The 26,019-nt window shown below is 41.0% G+C and overlaps 1 protein-coding gene across 1 annotated transcript; it reads left to right on the forward strand.

The window, feature by feature from the left end:
- Window positions 1–1,871: 1,871 nt before the first annotated feature.
- LOC120026896 (H-2 class I histocompatibility antigen, Q9 alpha chain-like) lies at window positions 1,872–25,326 on the forward strand. The gene is made up of 7 exons (XM_038971629.1): window positions 1,872–2,013; window positions 10,004–10,264; window positions 23,233–23,511; window positions 24,042–24,366; window positions 24,569–24,690; window positions 24,972–24,989; window positions 25,258–25,326. Exons 1-7 carry the CDS (start codon window positions 1,956–1,958, stop codon window positions 25,296–25,298), a joined length of 1,104 nt encoding a protein of 367 aa, XP_038827557.1. The 5' UTR covers window positions 1,872–1,955; the 3' UTR covers window positions 25,299–25,326.
- Window positions 25,327–26,019: the final 693 nt, after the last annotated feature.

Genomic DNA, 26,019 nt, shown 5'->3' on the forward strand with positions numbered 1-26,019 from the left:
ATTTGATCCTGACCGGTTGCATCATCGCCTGATATGGCAACTGCTCTGCATCCGACCAGAGGGTAGTGCGTACGGCCCAATACATCACTGGGGCCAAGCTTCCGCCCATCCAGGACCTATATACTAGGCGATGTCAGAGGAAGGCCCAAAAAATTGTCAAAGACTCCAGTCACCCAAGTCATAGACTGTTCTTTATGCTACTGCACGGCAAGCGATACCGGAGTGCCAAGTCTAGGTCCAAAAGGCTCCTTAACAGCTTCTACCCCCAAGCTATAAGACTGCTGAACAATTAAATGGCCACCCGGACTATTTACATTGTTTTTACACTGCTGCTACTCACTGTTTATTATCTATACATCACTTAATCCCCACCTACTTTTACAAATTACCTCAACTAACCTGTACCACCACACATTGACTCGGTACCGGTACCCCATGTATATAGCTTTGTATTGTTATGCAATTTATTATTATTATTATTTTTACCCCCTTTCCTCCCCAATTTTCGTGGTATCCAATTGCTAGTAATTACTATCTTGTCTCATCGCTACAACTCCCGTACGGGCTCCGGAGAGACGAAGGTCGAAAGCCATGCGTCCTCCGAAACACAACCCAACCAAGCCGCACTGCTTCTTAACACAGCGCTCCTCCAACCCGGAAGCCAGCCGCACCAATGTGTCAGAGGAAACACCGTGCACCTGGCCCCTTGGTTAGCGCACACTGCGCTGGTGCGCGATGAGACAAGGATACCCCTACCGGCCAAACCCTCCCTAACCCGGACGACGCTAGGCCAATTGTGCATCGCCCCACGGACCTCCCGGTCGCGGCCGGCTGCGACAGAGCCTGGGCGCGAACCCAGAGTCTCTGGTGGCGCAGCTAGCGCTGCGATGCAGTGCCCTAGACCACTGCGCCACCCAGGAGGCCTATTGTTTTACTTTTTATTTATTTTTTACTTTGTTTAGTAAATATTTTCTTAACTCTATTTCTTGTACGTAAGTATTTCAAGGTAAGGTCTACACCTGTTGTATTAGGCACGTGACAAATAACATATGATTTGATTTGGTGCTGATGACTGACTCTGACCATGAAAACTGATCTGCATCACTCTCTAGAGATTCCATTTCAAGGGGCATGTGAGTAATGTTAAAAGTTGACAGAAATCTTTGATGTCCTATATGTACTGGAATGTCAATGATTGCATGATTTCAGTAAAATGTAATTGAAAGTATACTGTGTAATCCAGGGGTGCGACTTTGGTTTTAGAAGTGGGAGGGATTTTCTTTATTTGAGTCGAATAAACACTCCAAACAGCCTACCCGACCTCTCGGAGGCATCCGCATGGTCCTAAAGCACACCGTTGCATCGTTTTGTATCACATTCCAATTATAAAACTGGGGGGGACAAAAATGCACTTTCAGAATCCACAATGAAAGCTGTGCCCCTGGAGTAATCAAAAAAGTTTGCTATAAGATATTATTTTTTCATATATAGTAAATAAGAAAAAATTAAAGGTGTACGGTTTTCATTCACTGACCTTTAGTTTCTCACTACATTTGAACCCGAACGAGCTCTCTGACGACACATTATCGAAGACACATTATCTTGAGTTGCAATAAGCCATCAAAGTTAATAGTGAAAATATCTAGGCCCCCAACCCCAGGCACAATGAGAACACTGTTTCGGTCCTAATCGTTGACTGACTACACACAATTTACTTTCAGTTTCGTAAGTCAACTGCTTCTTAGTTCCACCCAGATTCTAATGATGCTTGAGCTGGCTAAATTCTCATTGGCTCAAAAACGATATACTCGTTTTAACTTGGTGCTAAATATGTTTCATCATCAGCCTTACGCTCAGGAGAGTGAGGTTGGTTGTGAGGTTGTTAGAGAGAACCTTCATATAAACCGTCATGGGAGAGAACACATAGGCCAACTTCAGAATTGACAAACGTCAACATGAAGGGTTTTGTCTTGCTGGTGCTGGGAATAGGACTTCTTCACACAGCATCTGCTGGTCAGTAGAAAGTTATTTGAGATTTTACAAAAATAGTTATGTAGGTCATTTATTTAAGGCCTATGCTTAAATGGATACTACGGGATTTTGGCAATGAAGTTCTATATCCAGTGGTATAAAGTACTTAAGTAAAAATACTTTAAAGAACTACTTAAGTCGTTTTTTTGTGGGTAGCTGTACTTTACTATTTATATTTACTTTTACTTCACTACATTCCTAAAGAAAATAATGTACTTTTTACTCCATACATTTTCCCTGACACCCAAAAGTACTATACATTTTGACAGGGAAATGGTCTGATTCACACTTTGAAATGGTTTATACTATTGATATTTAAGTACATTTTAGCAATTACATTTACTTTTAATACTTAAGTATATTTCAAACCAAATAATTTTAGACTTTTACTCAAATAGTATTTTACTGGGTGACTTTCACTTTTACTTGAGTCATTTTCTATTTAGGTATCTTTACTTTTACTCAAGCAGAACAATTTAGTACTTTTTCCACCACTGCTTATATCCTCGGAGCCAGATTAACTCGTGTATATCATTTTTATGTACGACTCTGCATGCAGTTTGAAGGAAGTTGCTGACTAGCGTCAGCGCAGCAACTGGAAGTCTATGGCAACAGATAGTCATTGCGCTAACGCTAGTTACCATTGGCTCTAGCTTCATTCGTACTGGATGCAGATACATAAAAATGGTATCCATGAGTTCACCTGACTCTGGGGAAGTATATAAAAGATAATTGCAAAAATCTCAAAGTAATTCTATGTGCCTATGTATTTACTTATTATTGTTACATTAAGCTAAATACTTTTAGACCTTGCAAGCTTTTTCTTCAAATCAATGACAGATTTCGATTTAAAAAAAAACTTTATTCTGATAATATAATTTCAGCAAACTTTTGCCAGTTATTAGACAATGAGGTTTATTATCACCGCAAAGTACACAGTGCTGAGGAGGTGGCAGCCCTGGCAGTGGGCACACACACTGGTTGAATCAACGTTGTTTCCACGTAATTTCAGTTAAATGATGTAATACGTGGAATAGACGTTGAATTGAAGTCTGTGCCCAGAGGGAGACAGTAGCATTTACATTGAAATAAACTGATATGAATCACAATGATGCACTGAGTTTTAGAAAGCTTGTTGAACAATGAATAGTCTACTACAGCCGAGGTTTATGTTCTTCATTCCTAGAAAACATGTTTATTAATGGATTTATACAATATGGACATCAGAAGAACAAAATTGTATCTTTAGGCGATTTGGAATATTCAAAATCACTGTTGGGTCTGCCACCAACATATTGTTTGTTTCACTACGGGCTTCTTTGTTGATAGTGTTGAATTTAGTTGTGCATAGCAATATGTTTTTGTATTCCTGTACTAGAATTCACTGGAATGTACAAACCTGAAGATTTGCTGTCCTTTAGTTACGTGGTTCTCGCTGTCCTGTCTAGTAGTACCTCGATATGACAATTGCCAAACCTAACTGATCAGATGATAGTGGGTTGGTATAGAGAGAAACTGTTCACCCGAATGAAATCACGTCGTAATAGACGTATGAGCGGTGCGATCATGGCTTGGAAATGTGTACTGTAATTCCACTCTTTTTAAGTTACAGTATGTTCAGTTTCAGTTCCAATCGTTTTGTGATGGTGAAGATGTAGGCTATTATGAAAGTACATACATTTGGCTTACAAGAAAAAAGGTTTGCCATGTTATTTGCAGTAACATCCTCAAGGTGGCAGTATAATACCAGAAACAAAGCTATTGTGAGGTCTCCTATAGAAGCATCCACTTGCCTATCAAATAAAATTGTATTTGTCACTTGCGCCGAATACAACAGGTGTAGACTTTACCATACCATGCTTACTTGTGAGCCCTTTCCCAACAATTCAGAGTTAGATAATATCATAAGTTAGATAAGAACATTGTAAATAATAACACAAGAGCAATAAAATACACAAGAATGAGGCTATATACAGGGAGTACCAGTACCATATTAATGTACAGGATCAGTACGAGGTAGTTGAGGTAGATATGTATATATAGGCAGGGTAAAGTGACTAGTCATCAGGATGGATAATAATAAGAGTAAGAAAAAAATACTGAGTAGCAGCAGCAGTGGACCTGTGCAGAAATAGTTGTATTTTGTAGTTTTATATGACAATACAAACTTTTCAAATACTCAAGGTAGTCAAATATAGTTTATATAGAGTTTAAACTAAAAGGCAACTATTTGCATTGATATTCAAATACAGGTCTCAGAAAACCAAATAATATTTGAAAGTATTTTGAATATATGCAAGTTATTTGAAAACAAAAATGATTTGATAGCTGCCAAATATTTGATGAAGAACCAAAACCTACAACAGTTAGTTGAATTAGTGTAAATATATAATCAATAGCACTTGGTTTGGAGGGCTCTCAGATATGAATCGTTATATAGCCTTTAGCCTAGAATTAAATAAGAGGAACATGGAATTAACTCAACATTAGAGAAAAGCACTTTTGCAGCTTCCAAATGACTAACCAATATATTTTCATAATGAGTGTGACATAAGGTAATACAGTAACACTTGTCATGAAGTTCTTATACATATGTAGTAACTTTGATAGCAACATTAAAACTGTTCTTGTGCAGGTGTATTACAACTTTTGGATCAACATTTTGTTAGCATGTTGTTACATAAGACTTTGGAAATTACTTTAGAATTGCATAATAATTGAGTTATTACATAAGTGGAATAAGGAACCGTCACTATTCCTCTTGTGTACAGTAGTTACAAAAACGTTCAGCTCATTGCTATGCAATTAAAATGCAACTACCAAAGTATTCTGTAACAACAGGCTACTAAAATGTTGATCCAAAAGTTTTATTACACAGGTACAAGAACAGTTTAATGTTCAGTGTTACTGAGAATGCTAACAGTAACAAAATATGGCTGTTAGGCTAAGTGTTGAAAGGATACTAAATATCCCAAAACTGCCTTCTTGAATCAACTACAGTCAAGTTAGGTGTAAAATCATGTCAGTTTGTATTCTGAGTAAACTATCCCATTAAATATGGTGTAGTGTGTGTTTGAAACAAGAACACTTGTGCTCAGATGAACAATGAGGTTCAAAGTTGTTTTAGCTAAGCATCCAATTTGCCGTTTGCAATTGGCTTTGAATTATTCTTCCGTTTTTTCAGGGATCATAAAATATATTGCAGCTTTCATGCTTTTCAGTGGCATGTTGAAAGAGTCATACAGTAGTTGAGTGTTACAACTTATTTATACGTATCTGTACAAAATATCTTTGGTTAATTGGTTTGACTTGATTATGTACATTTGGGGCAATGAACAATCAGAGAATGCATATTTACAAAATGTTCTGATGTAAATGTATTGTGTAGATCAAATATGACTGTCAGATAGATTGGAATAGTATAGGAGATTGTGTGTGGTCTATTCATTTTCTTTCTATCTTCAACAGGCAGTTCCAGATACAGCCCTGTCATTAGTTGAAGAGATTCCCTAAAAACACGCCACTTTGAGAACTTACATAGCAGGTTAGGAGAATTAACGCAGAAGGTTAGGATAATTAGGTTATGGTTAGGGAAAAGGCTCTCCTAACCTGTTACGAAAAGTCACTTGTATCGAAGTGGCGTGTTTTTAGGGAGTCCTATTAGTTGAAGGTATTCATTTTTTAAAGTAGTTTCTTTCTCAGATCTGTATTCAATTAGTTTAAACAAGTAGTCACTTTCTGAGATCTGTTTCAAATAGTTATAAAAACTAATAATTTTGGGGGGGTCTGTATTGAAATTGTTCCCCCGGAAAAATAGTTACTTCCCACAAAGCATAGTTAAAACTAGTTATCCCAGGTTTGGTGTGTGTGTGTGTGTGTGTGTGTGTGTGTGTGTGTGTGTGTGTGTGTGTGTGTGTGTGTGTGTGTGTGTGTGTGTGTGTGTGTGTGTGTGTGTGTAGAGTCTTGTGAGTGTGTGCAATATAGGATCAATGCAGATAGTCTGGGAAACATGTTGAGATTACAGACTGGGACAAGGCGAAGTGGAAAATGTCTGTGAAAATCAATCAATCAAATGTATTTATAAAGCCCTTTTTTACATAAGCAGATGTCACAACGTGCTTTTACAGAAACACAGCCTAAAACCCCAAACAGCAAGCAATGCTGATGTAGAAGCACAGTGGCTAAGAAAAACTCCCATGAAAGGCAGGGACCTAGAAAGAAACCTAGAGAGGAACCAGGCTCTGAGGGGTGGCCAGTCTTCTTTTGGCTGTGCCGGGTGGAGATTATAAGAGTACATGGCCATTAAGGCCAGATTGTTCTTCAAGACGTTCAAACGTTCATAGATGACCAGCAGGGTAAAATAATAATCACAGTGGTTGTAGAGGGTGCAACAGGTCAGCACCTAAGGAGTAAATGTCAGTTGGCTTTTCATAGCTGAAGACACTGTCCAGCTGGCCTGCGCATGCTCTGAGAATGTACTTTTGTATTCCATCTGGCCCAGCGGCTTTGCGAGTGTTAACCTGTTTAAAAGTCTTACATCGGCCTATAGCTATCAAGGCACAAGGCGAGACCTAGATGCAGACACAGGAGGCAGATGGTTAGAGTCTTTGATATTTATTAACAATCCAAAAGGGGTAAGCAAGAGAATGGTCGTGGACAGGCAAAAGGTCGAAATCAGTTAAGAGTTCAGGAGGTACAGAGTGGCAGGCAGGCTCGAGGTCAGGGCAGGCAGAATGGTCAGGCAGGTGGGAATGGAGTCCAGAAAACAGGCAAGGGTCAAAACCAGGAGGACTAGCAAAAGAGAAATAGAAAGCAGGAGCAGGGGAAAACACGCTGGTTGACTTGAAAACATGCAAGACGAACTGGCACAGAGAGACAGGAAACACAGGGATAAATACACTTGGGAAAAGCGGAAAATAAGCGACACCTGGAGGGGGTGGAGACAAACACATGAAACAGATCAGGGCGTGACAATAGCTTGTTCAGAGTAACAACACTGGGGTGCTACTGACATATTCAGAAAAGAGGCTAAACAGCCAATTCTGCCACCTTTGAGAAACAGAATTGACCATTTACCTTCCTCTCTGAATATGATGACAGCAACACCCCAGAGGACTATGAACAATGACAGGTTTTGCCCCTGGACTCCACAGTATTATTCCTGCAAAAATCAAGAAAATGTAGATATGTGTTTTGGGGATTTTTCTCTCCTTATTTAAATATAATTCACTAATAAACTGTCAAAAAAGTATATTTTGATGCCATATTACCTTTAGCTGAGTGTGAACTGAATCAAATAGTATAAACCACTTGGTAGTTCCTATCAGGATGAATACAGTACAAGGTCAAAAGTAAAGTTGCTAAAAAGTAGTGTATTTTTATCTATCATTTTTATCTATCAGTTACAGTGATAGTGCTCTTGGGCTTCTTATTATCAATGAACTTACATTTTCATTATTTCAGACACTCTTATTCAGAGCTACTTACAGTAGTGAGTGCATACATTTTCGTATTGGTCCCCCATGGGATTCCAACCCACAACCATGGCATTGGAAGAGCCATGCTCTACCAACTTAACCAGACAGGACCGTAACCTTTCCACATGCTGTATATTTGGAAGGGATATCATGTTTTCACTTGTGTATATCACAGGTAATGAATCCACAGAAATATCTGCCTGGTAATATCACTTTGTTCCATTTCAGAAAACTATTCTTAATGGTTCTCCATCTACAGTACCAGTCAAATGTTTTGTCACACCTACTCATTCCAGGGTTTTCTTTATTTTTTATATTTTCTACATTGTAGAATAATAGTGAAGACATCAAAACTATGAAATAACACATATGGAATCATGTAGTAACCAAAAAAGTGTTAAACAATTAAAAATATATTTTATATTTGGGATTCTTCAAAGTAGCCACCCTTTGCCTTGATTACAGCTTTGCGCACTCTTGGCATTCTCTCAACCAACTTCATGAGGTCGTCACCTAGAATGCATTTCAATTAACAGGTGTGCCTTGTTAAAAGTTAATTTGTGGAATTTCTTGAGCTAATCAGTTGTGTTGTGACAAGGTAAGGGTGGTATACAGAAGATAACCCTATTTAATAAAAGACCAAGTTCATGTTATGGCAAGAACAGCTCAAATAAGCAAAGAGAAACGACAGTCCATCATTACTTTAAGAGATGAAGGTCAGTCTATCCGGAAAATGTCATGAACTTTGAGCATTTCTTCAAATGCAGTCGCAAAAACCATCAAGCGCTATGATGAAACTGGCTATCATGAGGACAGCCACAGGAAAGGACGACCCATACTATATTAGTTAATTTTAGTATACTGTAACCGAATGGTATCCTTTCAGTGGAGCGTACTAGCTCTTTGCCTATCTACCGGAAGTTGTAGCTGTTGCTATGCAACCTCATGCTAGCTAGTTAGCATAACAAATTACTAGGTAGCTAGCTGACATACCTGTACATACTGCTGTAATGATGTGCTTTGTGGTTTGTAAGGACAGCGTAGCTAACAAATTGTCACCCAAAATAAGGTAACGGTAACTTATGTAAGGTAACTTATTTGAAAAGTCATTACTTTATTACATTGCTCAACATTTTCTTAACATTTGTCATAATTAGTTAAAGCAAAGAATTTGTATCCGCTCTCGTTGGACTTTCAATTTACGTCACAAATAGTGCGGTTAGTATGGGTATTCGAACACAGCTCCAGACTTACCTCTGCTGCAGAGGAATACCAGCCTCAGAAATTGAAGCCCAAATAAATACTTCACAGAGTTCAAGTAACAGACACATGTCAACATCAACTGTTCAGAGGAGACTGGGTGAATCAGGTCTTCATGGTTGAATTGCTGCAAAGAAACCACCACTAAAGGACACCAATAATAATAAGAGACTTGCTTGGACCAAGAAACACGAGCAATGGACATTAGACTGGTGGAAATCTGTCCTTTGGTCTGATGAGACCAAATTTGAGATTTTTGTTTCAACCGCTGTGTCTTTGTGAGACGCAGAGTAGTTGAACGGATGATCTCCGCATGTGTAGTTCCCACCGTGAAGCATGGAGGAGGAGGTGTGATGGTGTGCGGGTGCTTTGCTGGTGACACTGTAATTTATTTAGAATTCAGGGCACACTTAACCAGCATGGCTACCACAGCATTCTGCAGCGATACGCCATCCCATCTGGTTTTCACTTAGTGGGACTATCATTTGTTTTTCAACAGGAAAATGACCCAACACACCTTGAGGCTGTGTAAGGGCTATTTGACCAAGAAGGAGAGTGATGGTGTACTGCATCAGATGACCTGGCCTCCACAATCACCCGACCTCAACCCAATTGAGATGGTTTGGGATAAGTTGGACCGCAGAGTTAAGGAAAAGCAGCCAATAAGTGCTCAGCATATGTGGGAACTCCTTCAAGACTGTTGGAAAAGCATTCCATGTGTGCATAGCTGTCATTAAGGCAAAGGGTGGCTACTTTGAAGAATCTAAAAACTAAAATATATTTTGATTTGTTTCACACTTTTTAGGTTACTACATGATTCCAAATGTGTTATTTCATAGTTTTGATGTCTTCACTATTATTCTACAATATAGGAAATAGTCAAAATAAAGAAAGCCCTTGAAAGGGTAGGTGTGTCCAAACTTTTGACTGGTACTGTATATATCAGACACTGATTCCAGATCATTCTCTTGATAAAGCGTTCTTGGTTCTCCATGTCTGGTACACAAAATGTGTAATATCTAGGGGTTACATTCTGTCTTAGAAACTTTCCTTATAAATGGCGTCCTGCAGTTGAACAAAAACAACTATTTAGGTACAAAGTAAAATTGTTCAAAGTAATATTTAATGAACAACCAGTTTATTAAACAGTAGTGTGGAGAAACTAAAAAGTGAAATGAGAAAATGTAAAGCTCTGTCTAGTTTACATTACTTAGATTATCTGTTTTCCCCTCTAGTGACACACTCCCTGAAGTATTTCTACACTGCATCCTCTGGAGTTACCAACTTCCCAGAGTTTGTGGGTGTGGGGATGGTGGATGATGTTCAGATGGTTCACTATGACAGCAACAGCCAGAGAGTGGTGTGCAAACAGGACTGGATGAACAAGCAGCCAGACACGCAGTACTGGGAGAGGGAGAAAGTGAATTTATTGGGTTCCCAGCAGATTTTCAAAGTCAACATCAATACTCTAAAGCAGCGTTTTAACCAAAGTGGAGGTAAGTCTTTCATCTTTACCTCATCTGATCAGTTGTGTTTGTGTAAACTGTCAAAATCCCTTATTCTAGGAGACAAGAATTAATCAGGATTAGAGAATGTATCACTAAAGTTGCAGATCCACCCACACAGCTACTCAGCCAGGCAGGTACACAACTGACTGATTAGGCGCTGCCAAACGTCACATCGATAGCTAAAATGACGGGCTATCTAGATTCAAACCTGCCTGTCAGGATATTGATGTTTATGAATGTTTTTTTCCAGACCCAAACAGAGATGTATTGGAGGGTAAATGCACTTAAATGCCGTTTACTCACCATCTTATTTGTGAAATAGCGTTTACTCACCTTTGTATTTTGTTAATTATCACCTACCCTCTTATTATTGCGTTCCCCGTGTTAATAAACTCCCAGAAAGCTTGATCTGTGTTCTAATCGCGCCTACCTCTGCGAATGAGTGGAATCATGAATGATTCAAGAATGCTCATTATGTTCGCCTGCTACCCCGGATTTGCCGTGTTAGCAGCGCTTTCAATCACCACTCTGTCCAATGAGAAACTCCGCCCACGACAGTCTGAGAGGTGAAACGAATTACCTCAGCCCAGACCTACAGAGGCAAGTAGCAGAGAGATGCCACTGACAGTGGGAATTCTTTTAACTTCCATCGACTCCTGCTGTGTCAACAGACATCCCCCAAACAAAACCCTTGTGAATCTCGGAAAATGAGTGTACAACGGTTAAATAGTCACTGATATTTCAGTCAGCTAGCTACAGTAGGCCAGCTCAAGGGCTCTGGTTATTAGTGTCACACCCTGACCTTAGAGAGCCTTTTTATGTCTGTATTTGGTTTGGTCAGGGTGTGATTTGGGTGGGCATTCTATGTTCTGTTTTCTATGTTTTGGCCAGGTATGGTTCTCAATCAGGGACAGCTGTCTATCGTTGTCTCTGATTGGGAATCATACTTAGGCAGCCTTTTTCCCTTTTGTCATTGTGGGAAGTTGTCTTTGTTAGGGGCACTATAGCCCTTGTAAGCTTCACGGTCGTTCCTTTGGTTCTTGTTTTGTTGGCGACATTAATAATAAAATAAAATGTACGCTCACCAAGCTGCACTTTGGTCATTTCCTAACGACGGCCGTGACAATTAGCCATGTAGCTACACTGAACAAAAATATAAACGCTACATGTAAAGTGTTGGTCCCATGTTTCATGAGCTGAAATAAAAAGTCCCATAAATGTTCCATATGCACATAAAGCTTATTTCTCTCTAATTTTGTGCACAAATTTGTTTACATCCCTGTTAGTGAGCATTTCGCCTTTGCCAAGATAATCCATCCACCTGTCAGGTGTGGCATATCAAGAAGCTGATGAAACAGCATGATCATTACACAGGTGCACCTTGTGCTGGGGACAGTAAAACGGAAATCTAAAATTTGCAGTTTTGTCACACAGCACAATGCCACAGATGTCTCAAATTTTGAGGGAGCGTACAATTGGCATGCTGACTGCAGGAATGTTCACCAGAGCTGTTGCATGAGAAATGAATGTTCATTTCTCTACCATAAACCACTTCCAACATCGTTGGTGGCGGTGGGGTTATGGTATGGGCAGGCATAAGCTACGGGAAACAAACACAATTTGAATGCACAAAAATACCGTGACTAGATCCTGAGGCCCATTGTATGTATCTGTGACCAACAGATGCATATCTGTATTCCCAGTCATGTGAAATCCATAGATTAGGGCCAAATGCATTTAATTGACTGATTTCATCATATGAAGTGTAAGTCAGTAAAATCAATGAAATTGTTGCATGTTGCATTTATATTTTTGTTCAGTATACGGTGCATTCGGAAAGTGTTCAGACCCCTTGACGTTTTCCAAAATTTGTTACATTACAGCCTTATTCTAAAATGGATTAAATAAATAAAAATCCTCAGCAATCTACACACAATACCTCATAATGACAAAGAAATCAGGTTTTACAATTTTTTTACCAAATGTATTAAAAACAGAAGTCGGAAGTTTACATACACCTTAGCCAAATACATTTACTCAGTTTTTACATTCCTGACATTTTAATCAGAGTAAAAATTCCCTGTTTTAGGTCAGTTAGGCTCACCACTTCATTTTCAGAATGTGAAATGTCAGAATAATAGTAGAGAGGAGGATTTATTTCAGCTTTTATTTCTTTCATCACATTCCCAGTGGGTCAGAAGTTTACATACACTCAATTAGAATTTGGTAGCATTGCCTTTAAATTGTTTAACTTGGGTCAAATGTTTTGGATAGCCTTCCACAAGCTTCCCACAATATGTTGGGTGAATTTTGGCCCATTCCTCCTGACAGAGCTGGTGTAACTGAGTCAGGTTTGTAGACCTCCTTGCTCGCACACACTTTTTCAGTTCTGCCCACACATTTTCTATAGTATTGAGGTCCGGGCTTTGTGATGGCCAATCCAATACCTTGGCTTTGTTGTCCTTCAGCCTTTTTGCCACAACTTTGGAAGTATGCTTGGGGTCATTGTCCATTTTGAAGACCCATTTGCGACCATGCTTTAACTTCCTGACTGACGACTTGAAATGCTGCTTCAAAATATCCACATAATTTTCCTACCTCATGATGCCATCTATTTTGTGAAGTACACCAGTCCCTCTTGCAGCAAAGCACCCCCACAACATGATGCTGCCACCCCCATGCTTCACGGTTGGGATGGTGTTCTTCGGCTTGCAAGCCTCCCCCCTTTTCCTCCAAACATAACGATGGTTATTATGTGCAAACAGTTATATTTTTGTTTCATCAGACCAGAGGACATTTCTCCAAAAAGTATTATCTTTGTCCCCATGTGCAGTTGCAAACCATAGTCTGGCTTTTTTATGGCGGTTTTGGAGCAGTGGCTTCTTCCTTGCTGAGCGGCCTTTCAGGTTATGTCGATATAGGACTCGTTTTACTGTGGATATAGATACTTTTGTACCCGTTTCCTCCAGCATCTTCACAAGGTCCTTTCTGGGATTGATTTGCACTTTTGCACCAAAGGACGTTCATCTCTAGGAGACAGAACACATCTCCTTCCTGAGCGGTATGATGGCTGCGTGGTCCTATGGTGTTTATACTTGCGTACTATTGTTTGTATAGATGAATGTGGTACCTTCATGTGTTTGGATATTGCTCCCAAGGATGAACCAGACTTGTGGACATCTACAAAAAAAAAATTCTGAGGTCTTGGCTGATTTCCCCATGATGTCAAGCAAAGAGGCACTGAGTTTGAAGGTAGGCTTTGAATTAGATCCACAGGTACACCTCCAATTGACTCAAATTATGCCAATTAGCCTATCAGATTCTTCTAAAGCCATGACATTTTCTGGAATTTTCTGGAAGCTGTTTAAAGGCACAGTCAACTTGTGTATGTAAACTTCTGACCCATTGGAATTGTGATACAGTGAAATAATGTCTGTAAACAATTGTTGGAAAAATTACTTGTGTCATGCACAAAGTAGATTTCCTAACAGACTTGCCAAAACTATAGTTTGTTAACAAGAAATTTGTGGAGTGGTTGAAAAACGAGTTAATGACTCCAATCTAAGTGTATGTAAACTTCCGACTTCAACTGTAAGTATTTAGACCCTTTGCTATGAGACTTGAAATTGAGCTCAAGTGCTATCTGTTTCCATGTATCATCTTTGAGATGCACCTACAACTTGATTGGAGTCCACCTGTGGTAAATTCAATTGATTGGACATGATTTGGAAAGGCACACAACTGTCTCTATAAGGTCCCACAGTTGACAGTACATGTCAGAGCAAAAACCAAGCCATGAGGTCAAAGGAATTGTCCGTAGAGCTCTGAGACAGGATTGTGTGGAGGCACAGATCTGGGGAAGGGTTCCAAAAAAATTCTGCAGCATTGAAGGACCCCAAGAATATAGTGGCCATCATTCTTAAATGGAAGAAGTTTGGAACCAACAAGACTCTTCCTAGAGCTGGCCGCCAGGCCAAACTGAGCAATTGGGTGAGAAGGGCCTTGGTCAGGGAGGTGACCATGAACCCGATGGTCACTGACAGAGCTCTGGAGTTCCTCTGTGGAGATGGGAGAACCTTCCAGAAGGACAACCATCTCTGCTGCACTCCACCATTCACGCCTTTATGGTAGTGGCCAGATGGAAGCCACTCCTCAGTAAAAGGCACATGACAGCCCGCTTGGAGTTTGCCAAAAGGCACCTACAGACTCTCAGACCATGAGAAACAAGATTCTCTGGTCTGATGAAACCAAGATTGAACTCTTTGGCCTGAATGCCAAGCGTCACGTCTGGAGGAAACCTGGCACCATCCCTACAGTGAAGCATGGTGATGGCAGCATCATGCTGTAGGGATGTTTTTCAGCGGCAGGGACTGGGAGACTAGTCAGGATCAAGGGAAAGATGAACAGAGAAAAGTACAGAGAGATCCTTGATGAAGTCCGGAGTGCTCTGGAGCAGGTTCTCAGACTGGGGCAAAGGTCCACCTTCCAACAGGACAACAGCCTTAATCGTCTAATTGATACAGAATACAACATTTTAGAGTGAACTAAGGGCCTTTTACACTGTCAGAATTCACTTTCATGTCATGTGTTGGGACAGCTTGTGGTACCTAAAATTTAGTGAAATACAGTATAAAGACAATTTATGTATAATGACAATGTTACTGAGTTACAGTTCATATAAGGAAATCATTCAACATCAGTACTGACTTACCACGTATGTATGTAGTAAATAAGTAGTGAAACACGCATTATTGAGCTGGACTTGTAAGGTAATGATGAATAGTGTTAAGTTCTAAATTATCAGAGTAAGAACTCTATCATTTGAAAGCTTAAACCAAGTTCTTCCCAGAGGGTCAATACAGCTGCAATAGACAAAGACATGTTTACTTTGGTAGTGGTATACTGTATGTACCCACTTTGGGTTGAGTCTCCTCATTCTCGCTAAACATTGCATCTTTATTCCTAGGCAGGATACTAAGTGATACGGGCAATACACTTTTCTTTCTCCCTTAACTTATGGCTGCAGGGGCAGTATTGAGTAGCTTGGATGAAAGGTGCACAGATGTGTCCAGAGTAAACGGCCTGCTCCTATGTCATAGTTGCTAATATATGCATATTATTATTAGATAGAAAACACTGAAGTTTCTAAAACTGTTTGAATTATGTCTGAGTGTAATAGAACTCATATGGCAGGTAAAAACCTGAGAAGTTCCACTTCCTTTTTGGATTTTTTCTAGGGGTGCCAGATTTTCAACCAAGCTCTCATTGAAATTACAGCGAGATATTGAGTTTTTACTTCGTACGGCTTCCACTAGATGTCAACAGTCAATAGAACTTTGTCTGTTGACTCTAATGTGAAAGGGGGCCGAAGGAGACAGGAATTAGTCACCACTGCCACGAGGTGATCACGCATTGAAGAGGTGCATTCACGTGAGAGGGATCTCCGTTCCATCGGTCAACTGAAGTCAATAATTCTCCGGTTGGAACGTTATTCAAGATGTTAACATTCTAAAGATTGATTCAGTACATCGTTTGACATGTTTCTACTGACTGTAACGGAACTTTTGGACATTGTCACGTTATAGTGGACGCGCTTTGTGACTTTGGTTAGGGCGTTTGGTAAACAATTCCAAAGTAGCTAATTGGACATAACGGACATTATCGAACAAATCGAGCGTTTATTGTGGACCTGGGATTCTTAGGAGTGCATTCTGATGAAGTTCAAAGGTAAGGAAACATTTCATGTATTTTCTGGTTTCTGTTGACTCCAAAATGGCGGCTAATTTGGCTATTGTTCTGAGCTCCGTCTCAGATTATTGCATGGTTTATTTTCCGTAAAGTTTTTGTAATCTGACACAGCGGTTGCATTAAGGAGAGGTATATCTATAATTCCATGTGTATAACTTGTATTATCTATATTTGATGAGTATCTGTTGAAACGATGTGGCTATGAAAAATCACTTGATGTTTTTGCAACTAGTGAATCTAATGCGCCAATGTAAGTTCTTTGATATAACTTTAAACTTAATCAAACATGCATGTAATGTGCAACATTAAGTCCTATGAGTCTCATCTGATGAAGATAATCAAAGGTTGGTGATTAATTCTCTATTTCTGTTTTTTGTGAAAGCCATCTTTCGCTGGAAAAATGGCTGTGCTTATTGTGGTTGTGGTGACCTAACAATCGTTTGTAGTGCTTTCCCTGAAAAGCATATTTGAAATCAGACACTGGTGGGATTAACAACAAGATTACCTTTAAAATGATAAGACACATGTATGTTTGAGGAATTTTAATTATGAGATTTCTGCTTTTTGAATTTGGCGCCCTACACTTTCACTCGCTGTTGTCATATCATCCCGGTAGCGGGATGGCAGCCATAAAAGGTTAACCTGACCTCAACCCCAATCACTGTTACGAATCCCTTTGGCCTGACAGTCTAGGGGGGATGATAACGAGACCTGTAACAACTCATGCAAAGTATAGTGAAAACGTAACAGTGAGAAACGAAAAACCACAGACAACTAAATTACCGTCAAACACTCATGGTTTATTTGTAAACATACGGTAAGGGGGGGGGGGGGGGGGGGGGCTGAGCTGGACCCAAGGAAAGAAACAAATATCCAAAAACACCCCTAAACTAGACTAGCCTACTTCAACAGCAGCTAACTAACCAAAAATACAGTGGGTGGCCCACCCAGTTCTAACTAGTGTTCTTAGACAAAGTATTCCTACGGGTAGTGTATGCCCATGGGCGACTTGTCTTGGTACCCACCATCAAACAATCAGTCAAACACCATAACAAAACACTCACAGGGTAACAGACAAAGTGACATGTAGTTGCAAAAACAAGAGATCTACAGAGAGATGCATGACAGAGAGATTGCGCTCCAGAGAAAACAACTGAATGGGTTTTTAAACCAAGGGAAAGGGGTTGTGATTGGGTAATGGAAACAGAAGGTGGTGTGTCTTCCCATTGATGACTGATTGGTGACTGATTGCCACCTGTGAGGGGAGAAGGAGAGAAAATAAATACACAGGATACACTCACAGGATACCTGTATCCGTAACATTCCCACCCATAAAAGAGCAACCCTAGGGGGGATTGCGACCACAGTATTTACAAAACATACCAAAAATCATCATATTTACACACAAGACAAAGCATCTGCTAATACATTTCAGAACCCTTTTTGTGGCTGATCTCCAAATTATAATTTTGCACAATAAGCGCCCAACGCATAATGCGCTGGTTCTGGTTGTACATCCGGTGGAGAAACACTAAGGGGTTATGCTCAGTATATACCATCCCTGGTAGGGCACTGGAACCAATATATACTTCAAAGTATTTCAGAGCTAACAAAGCAAGAGCTTCTTGTTCAATAGTTGCATAGTTTGCCTGACATTGGTTAAACCTACGAGAAATAACAAAAACGGGATGATCCACTCCACTCTTGTCCTGCTGCAGTAGAACAGCACCAGCACCTCTGGCACTAGCATCTACCTCAACTTTAAAAGGTTGTTCAAAATCCAGAGCAGCAAGTACAGGGGTATTACATAAGAGTGCTTTAGCAGATTCAAAAGCTACCCGACAATCATGGGACCACTCAAACGCTCTTGCCGGACTGAGCAAATCGGTTAATGGCGCAACTACCGCAGAGAAATTTTTACAGAAACTACGGTAGTAGCCAACCATCCCTAAAAAGCGGCATAGTTCTCATCTGGTGGTAGGTGCGGGGAATGCAGTTATAGCCAAGACCTTGGCATCAACAGGGCGCACCTGTCCATGGCCGACCTCTTTGCCGAAATAGGTAACAGTGGCCTTCCCAAACTCGCACTTTGCCAAGTTCAGGGTTAGAGAAGCAGCTGCCAAACGTTCACATACTACCCTTAGAGAGTCAACATGATCTGACCACTCAGACGAATAAATTACTAGATCATCAAGGTAGGCACTACAATTGGGAACTCCAGCTAATACGGCGTTAACCAGTCGTTGGAAAGTGGCTGGTGCATTCCACATCCCAAAAGCCATGACTGAGTACTGTAGGAAGTTGTCGGGGGTTACAAAGGCAGAAATCTCAGAAGCACGTGAGGTTAACGGAACCTGCCAGTAACCTTTTAAGAGGCCCAACTTAGTTACATAAGTAGCAGCACCAATAGTGTCGATACAGTCGTCCAGTCTGGGTAACGGGAACAAATCTGGCATTGTGACAGAATTTATCTTTCGATGATCCGTACATAACCTGGACATACCATCAGGTTTAGGAACCAGAATGCAAGGAGAACTCCAAGGGCTTGAACTTGGCATAGCCAGGTCATTCTCCAACAAATATCTCACTTCATCCCTCATTATCTTCCGCTTAGAAGCATTGACACGATATGGGTGTTGCTTGATAGGGGCAGCATTTCCAATATTAATGTCATGTTCCAACACATTTGTGCGAGTAGGAACGTCATTAAAGAGACATGGAAAACTGTAGCAGCCTCACAATATCGTCGGCCTGTCCATCCGTTAAATGAACCAGACCTGACTGGAGAGATGGCAGCATTTCTGAGTTGTGCAATCTAACGCACTGCTGCTGAGTATTGCGCAACTCTAATCCATCACCATCATTAATATGACAGTCCACTATCATAGTAGTAGAAGCAGAGGAGACCGCAGTACCTTCCTCTGTTTTTGAACTATCTACCTGGGTGATGGGTTGGGTGTGGTATGCTTTCAACATGTTAATGTGGCACACACGAGATCAGCGTTTTCCATCAGGAGTTTGAAGCACAGTTTCACTTAATTTCTTTTCAATTAAATAAGGACCAGAGAAACGAGCTGACAGCAAATATCCTTGAACAGGCAATAACACCAGTACTTGGTTACCTGGCTGTAGTGGACGAGAAACAGCCTGTTTACCATAGTGTCTTTTCATACTCCTCTGTGAGGAACAGAGCTTCCTTTGCGAGAGCACAGGCTTGGTGTAGGCGCTCACGAAAGCGACTAACTTAGTCCAACACATTCTCATCTCCTGTACACAACTCTTGGGACAAACTGTTCTTTAAGAACTTTCATTGGTCCTCTCACTGTGACTAAACACTAGTTCAGCCGGGCTGAAACCTAGGGACTCCTGCACAGTTTCACAAGCAGCAAACAAAACTAGAAGAACTCCCTCATCCCAATCTTTAGCAGATTCCAAACAATATTTACGTAGCATAGACTTCAGTGTCTGATGCCATCGTTAAAGCGCACCCTGAGACTCTGGGTGATATGCACTTGCCACCCGGTGCGTAATCGACAAGGATTTTAACACCTGCTTGAAGAGCTTTGATAGGAAATTGGTACCTTGATCACTTCGTAACACCTTAGGTAATCCGAATGTCGTGAAGAATTTAATTAAGGCTTTACTCACTACCGGAGCAGTAATCCGTCGCAGAGGAATGGCCTCTATCTTGTTGCCATACACATAACCGTTAACAGAAACTGGTTACCCGATTTTGTCTTCGGTAACGGTCCAACAATCAACCACCACATGTTTGAATGGTTCACCTATGACAGGTATTGGCCAAAGAGGAGCGGGAGGAATAACCTGATTTGGTTTTCCTGTTATCTGACATGTGGCATGTCCGACAGAACTGAGCCACATCTTGTTTTAAACCTGGCCAAAAGAAATGAAGGATCCAATCATAAGTCTCGGTGATTCCTAAATGACCGGACCACTGGTGATCATGAGCAAGGGATAACACATTTTGTCGAAAGGCTGTAGGAATCATTATTTGGTAAACAGCATTCCAATCTCCGCCCGCGTCAACATGGGATGTCCATTTACGCATGAGGAGATTACCATCAATTAAGTAAGCCACGTTTTCTTCTTTACCTCTTGCAATTAGACAACACTAGAAAAACATTTAGCAAGCCTGTTGTCAACCTTCTGGTTAGCAGTCAGCTGCTCACGAGTGACTGGTAACTGTATTGCATCAGCAATAAGTTCAACATACTTCGATTCTTCTCTGGGCTGTTTGTCAGAGGTGATCAGCTCCTCAGAGGTAGCACACAACCCATCCTCTTGATCAACCTCTTTGAACAGAACAGTGTCAGACAAATCTATCACGTCACCCACTTGTCGTGCCTGAGCACGAGTGACAGCACAAGCGGGGAACACATGTGGATAACTGTGCCAGCTCATTGGAGAGAGTGGTCACTTTATCCAATATGGGTACTCCCTTTCCTAAGGCAATATCGTTACCCATTATAAAGGTCACACCTTTTTCCTGGCAACAGGACGTACCCCCACTGAATATTCCACTGATTAACTCAGTGTACTTTCACAAAGTGCAATGGCACAACACCCATTTCAATACCCTGAACTAACACTGGAACCACAGTATGTATCGTCGGATAAGGGCAACAGAAAATATAAAACGACTGCGCCACACCAGTATTTCTAAGGATTTTAACCGGACGCTGAGACGCTTCGACATTCGTTAGGGACACAAACCCCTCAAATTAACGGTTCATAACTGCGATCGGGGACTGAGACTTTCAAACTACATTTACCCTGAGGCACCTGTTTCGTTTCAGACCTCACAACCGTACGAATTAGACCAACACCTGTTGGCAGCTTGGCACAAAGAGGCATCCCTTGTTTGTGTTTTAGCAGGAAGCAATCATTAATCATATGTCCCACCTTATGGCAATAGAAACAGGGACGCTCATTTCTGGCGTGCTGGATATACTACTGGCAGACTAGGGCTAAAAGTAGGCAATTCAGTGGCTCTACTCTCAGTATGAGCCGAAAACACGCTCGTGCGTCAACACAAACTCGTCTGCCAACAGACACTTCTGACAGGGAGGATACTTTCTGTTCGTTTAACTCCCGGAGAGAGTTGAAATCAGTTACCTTACTAGCAGCTTGCCATTTATCAAACAGATTTCCCTTCTCTAGCAAATTCCACATTAGTCTTACTAGAAGACTTCTTAGGAGACCTAAATCTGTCGGTATGCCTCAGGCACAAGCTCATAGGCGCGAAGAACAGTAGCTTTGACCACTTCATATTTCAAACTGTCTTCAAGAGGTAGCGCTGACAAAACCTCCTGGGCTTTACCAGTTTATTTACACTGAAGTAATAGGCACCATACCTCTTCAAGCCATTTCAATGCCACGGCTATACGTTCAAAAACAGGAGTCAACCTTTGAACAAAGGTACCAAGACAATCTGCCTACTAATGTCAAGTGTTGGAAGCTACAGCTGGTGAGGACGCCTCACTAACAGTCACAGCAGGAACAAAGGCTAGCCTCGCTGTCTCTGCCTCCAGTTCCATCTGGCGCATTTTGAACTCCATCTGCCACTGGTCTCTTTCTGCCTCAATTATACACATCTCCAACTGGAGAGTCTCTCGCCTAATTTGGGCTCTCTCCCGCCTCCAGTTGGAACTGTATTGAACGGACATCCCTCCTGGCATCACCGGTTGACTGTGGAGAGTGGATCAAAACGGGGCAATGTGGCTGGAGTTCTAGCCTCACTCTCATTCTGACACCGACAGGCTTACAGGAACAGCAACATCCCCTACAGGGGTAGTAGACTCAGGCAGCGGTAATACAAGCACCTGCTCTTCCAACAAAACGTTTAACACTAGCTGTTTAACCTCCGCCTTAACTAAACTCTGCAGAACGATACAGAATAATGGTCAGCCAAGGTCTGTAAATCAACTCTACGACATTTGTCAAAAACCTCCCACGAAGGGTTATCCAAAAAGGATTTCAAATCAAAAGTAGCCATCTTGAACTACTACACAAGAGCCAACAAATAGCACTAATGCTACATCAGCTATGACGCTCAACACTGAACTATTCCACTACAACAATTTGCACGAGCGGCATGGGTGTCAGTTATGACATATCCCGGACGAGCCCCCACTTATGTTACGAATCCCTTTGTCCCAACAGTCTAGGGGTGGGATGGTATCTAGACCCGTAACATAACTCATGCAAAGTTTAATAGTGAAAACATTAACAGTGAGAAACAGAAAAACCACAGACAACTGAATTACCATCAAACACTCATGGTTTATTTGTAAACAAGGGGGGAAGGAAAAGGGGCTGAGCTGGACCCAAGGAAAGAAACAAATATCCCAAAACACCCCTAAGCTAGACTAGCCTACTTCAACAACAGCTAACTAACTAACCAAAAATACAGAGGGTGGCCCACCCAGTTCTAACTAATGTTCTTAGACAAAGTATTCCTACAGGTAGTGTATGCCCATGGGCGACTTGTCTTGGTACCCCCTGTTCCCACCATCAAACACCATAACAATACTCACAGGGTAACGGCCAAAGTGACATGTAGATGCAAAAACAAGATATCTACAGAGAGATTGAGCTCCAGAGAATACAACTGAATGGGTTTTTAAACCAAGGGAAAGGGGTTGTGATTGGGTAATGGAAACAGGAGGAGGTGTGTCTTCTCATTGATGACTGATTGGTGACTGATTGGGGAATGATGACTGCCACCTGTGAGGGGAGAAGGAGAGAAAATAAATACACAGGATACACTCACAGGATACCTGTATCCGTAACAATCACTAACCCATGGCTCTCTCCCATTATCAATGCCTGCCATATGTGATAGCTTTGCTTGCACTCCAAGCTTAATTGCACACACTATATAACTTCCTCCTACAGATAACCATTAATCTCTGGTGTAGCCCCTCGGCTATGGCACCCCTCAGGTCTCTATTATGACAAATGAAGTTCATGAAGTTCAGAAACCCAAACCTCTCATCATCAACTCGCTCTGTCTCTGTGGTGAAGGTGTGACATCATCATCACACTGTAGAGGTCTGAGCTGATCTCTCTGTTTTATTCCAGTCTGGTTGAACAACTAATACATGATGTTAGAGATTCCACTGGCAGACTGAATCGATGCACAGTGTTGATTATCCTCTCTCCCTCTCTCTCTACCTCCCTCTCAGGTGTGCATGTTTTTCAGAAGATGTATGGCTGTGAGTGGGATGATGAGTCTGGAGCCACGGAGGGGTTTAATCAGTTTGGATATGATGGAGAGGATTTTGTGGCATTGGACCTTAAGACAGAAACATGGACCGCCCCAACACCACAGGCAGTCATTACTAAACACAAGTGGGACAATCTCAGTGCGAATACAAAGCACTGGAAAAACTACCACACCCAAACCTGCATTGAGTGGCTGAAGAAGTATCTGGACTATGGGAAGAGCACTCTGAAGAGGACAGGTACATGGATACAGGACAGGACATGACATGACATAGCTCGACTTTCACAGGAATTATGTCATGTTTAATTGTTGGGTTAACATTTCACAATCAATTGTTTTTAAGTCACATGGAATTATTGTTTTGAATGACAATATCTTTAAAAACATTTATCATTTAACTGTATTTTTCTCTCTACTGCTACCCTCTCTGTCTTTTTCTCTACTGCTACCCTCTGTCTTTTTCTCTACTGTTACCCTCTCTGTCTTTCTCTCTAATGCTACCCTCTCTGTCTTTCTCTTTACTGCTACCCTCTCTGTCTTTCTCTCTACTGTTACCCTCTCTGTCTTTCTCTCTAATGCTACCCTCTCTGTCTTTCTCTTTACTGCTACCCTCTCTGTCTTTCTCTCTACTGTTACCCTCTCTGTATTTCTCTCTACTGCTACCCTCTCTGTATTTTTCTCTCCCATCTCTATCTTTGTGTGTCTGTATATTCCCCCTCTCAAAACTACACAAAAACACTCTTCCCTTCCCTCCTTCTCTCTCTCCAGTCCCTCCATCAGTGTCTCTGCTCCAGAAGACCCCCTCCTCTCCAGTGACCTGCCACGCTACAGGTTTTTACCCCAATGGAGTCATGGTGTTCTGGCAGAAAGACGGAAAAGACCAACATGAAGATGTGGAGAATGGAGAGACTCTCCCCAACGATGATGGAACCTTCCAGAAAAGCACCCACCTCAGAGTGACGCCTGAGGAGTGGAAGAACAACAAGTATCAGTGTGTGGTTCAGGTCACTGGTATCAAGGAGGACTTCATCAAGGTTCTGACTGAGTCTGAGATCCAGACCAACTGGGGTAAGAGGGAGAAAGATTCAAATATATACTATACCCAACCTCCTATACTATGCCCAATAATCCTCATGTAAGTTCACTCATCTGCTCAGTAAAGCTACCTTTCTGACTGCATGTTCTCATTGACCTCTTGACCTTATATTGACATTGAAGGATGCTGCTTGGAGTTAATTTTAAATGAAAATGTACCATCTAGCACTGTAGTCTGAATGCTCTGTTCTGATGATTACAGATACAAATGTCCCAAACACCATTGGCTCCGGCCCCGTCATTGGAATTGCTGTAGCTCTTCTGGTCATTGTTGTTGCTGTTGTTGGGGTCGTCATGTGGAGGAAGATGAAGAGCGAGGAAGGTGGGAGGGGAGAAATACCTCTTTCTATTGTCTTATGTAGGATACACTATCTTCTTAGATATTATCAGTTGTGCTGTATTTAGTGGTTTAGAAGTAGTAGCCATAGTACTGGTTTACAAGTAATAGTATTGTACAGTGTAGTTAGTGATGGTAGAAGTGTGTTTGATTTGATCTGATTAATGCAGTAGGAATACAAGACTCTGAATACTGTCAAACATGTTCTCTTGTAATATTCCACCAAATCAGAGTCAATAATAACACAACGTTTATCTCTGTTTCAGGCTTTGTTCCAGCCAGCAGTAAGTGGGGACCTTAATATTGTTCACTATTCTAAAAAGATCACAGATTTCTTTGTTTTGTGTTTGACTGTATCCATTTTAGTGTGTGGTTCTCTTTTCCTTGTAGATTGTGATGCTGGTTCAAACTTAATGTGAATTGATGTAGCTACTTAATTAATATGGAAGGTTTTATTTACTCTGAACCATGCAATAGGAACTTGTAAATTAACCTGAACTCATATCTTTCAATCAGTCTCTTTCTAACATTGGTGTTTTGTTTCTGTTTTAGCTGACTGGGACAACTCTGGGAAAGGTGCCCAGAAGACTTGATAAACCTCTGCACTTCTGTGACATCAGAGTAAGTCACTTAAGATGTCCTCATATTAATGGCCAAACTAGAGAAACAACCACTACCATTATGGAACATACTGCTACTGTTTAGAATGGGTTTATGTGTGTAACTTATTTTATCTGTTTTAGGAAGGAATGGAAACAACAAACGTTAAACTTCCCAAGAATGTAACATCGTTTGTTTCTCAACAGGACAATGACCCAACACATCTCCAGGCTGTGTAAGGGCTATTTGACCAAGAAGGAGAGTGATGGAGTGCTGCATCAGATGACCTGGCCTCCACAATCACCCGTCCTCAAATCAATTGAGATGGTTTGGGATGAGTTGGACTGCAGAGTGAAGGAAAAGCAGCCAACAAGTGCTCAGCATATGTGGGAACTCCTATAAGACTGTTGGAAAAGCATTCCTCATGAAGCTGGTTGAGCGAATGCCAAGAGTGTGCAAAGCTGTCAGCAAGGCAAATATATTTTGATTTGTTTAACACTTTTTTGGTTAGTACATGACTCCATATGTGTTATTTATGAGAGAATACCAAGAGTGTGCAAAGCTGTCATCAAGGCAAAGGGTGGCTACTTAAAATAATCTTAAATCTAAAATATATTTTGATTTGTTTAACACTTTTTTGGTTACTACATGATTCCATATGTGTTATTTCATAGTTTTGATGTCTTCACTATTATTCTACAATGTAGAAAATAA

This window comes from Salvelinus namaycush, chromosome 32, assembly GCF_016432855.1.
Source record: "Salvelinus namaycush isolate Seneca chromosome 32, SaNama_1.0, whole genome shotgun sequence".
Classification (NCBI taxonomy): Eukaryota; Metazoa; Chordata; class Actinopteri; order Salmoniformes; family Salmonidae; genus Salvelinus; species Salvelinus namaycush.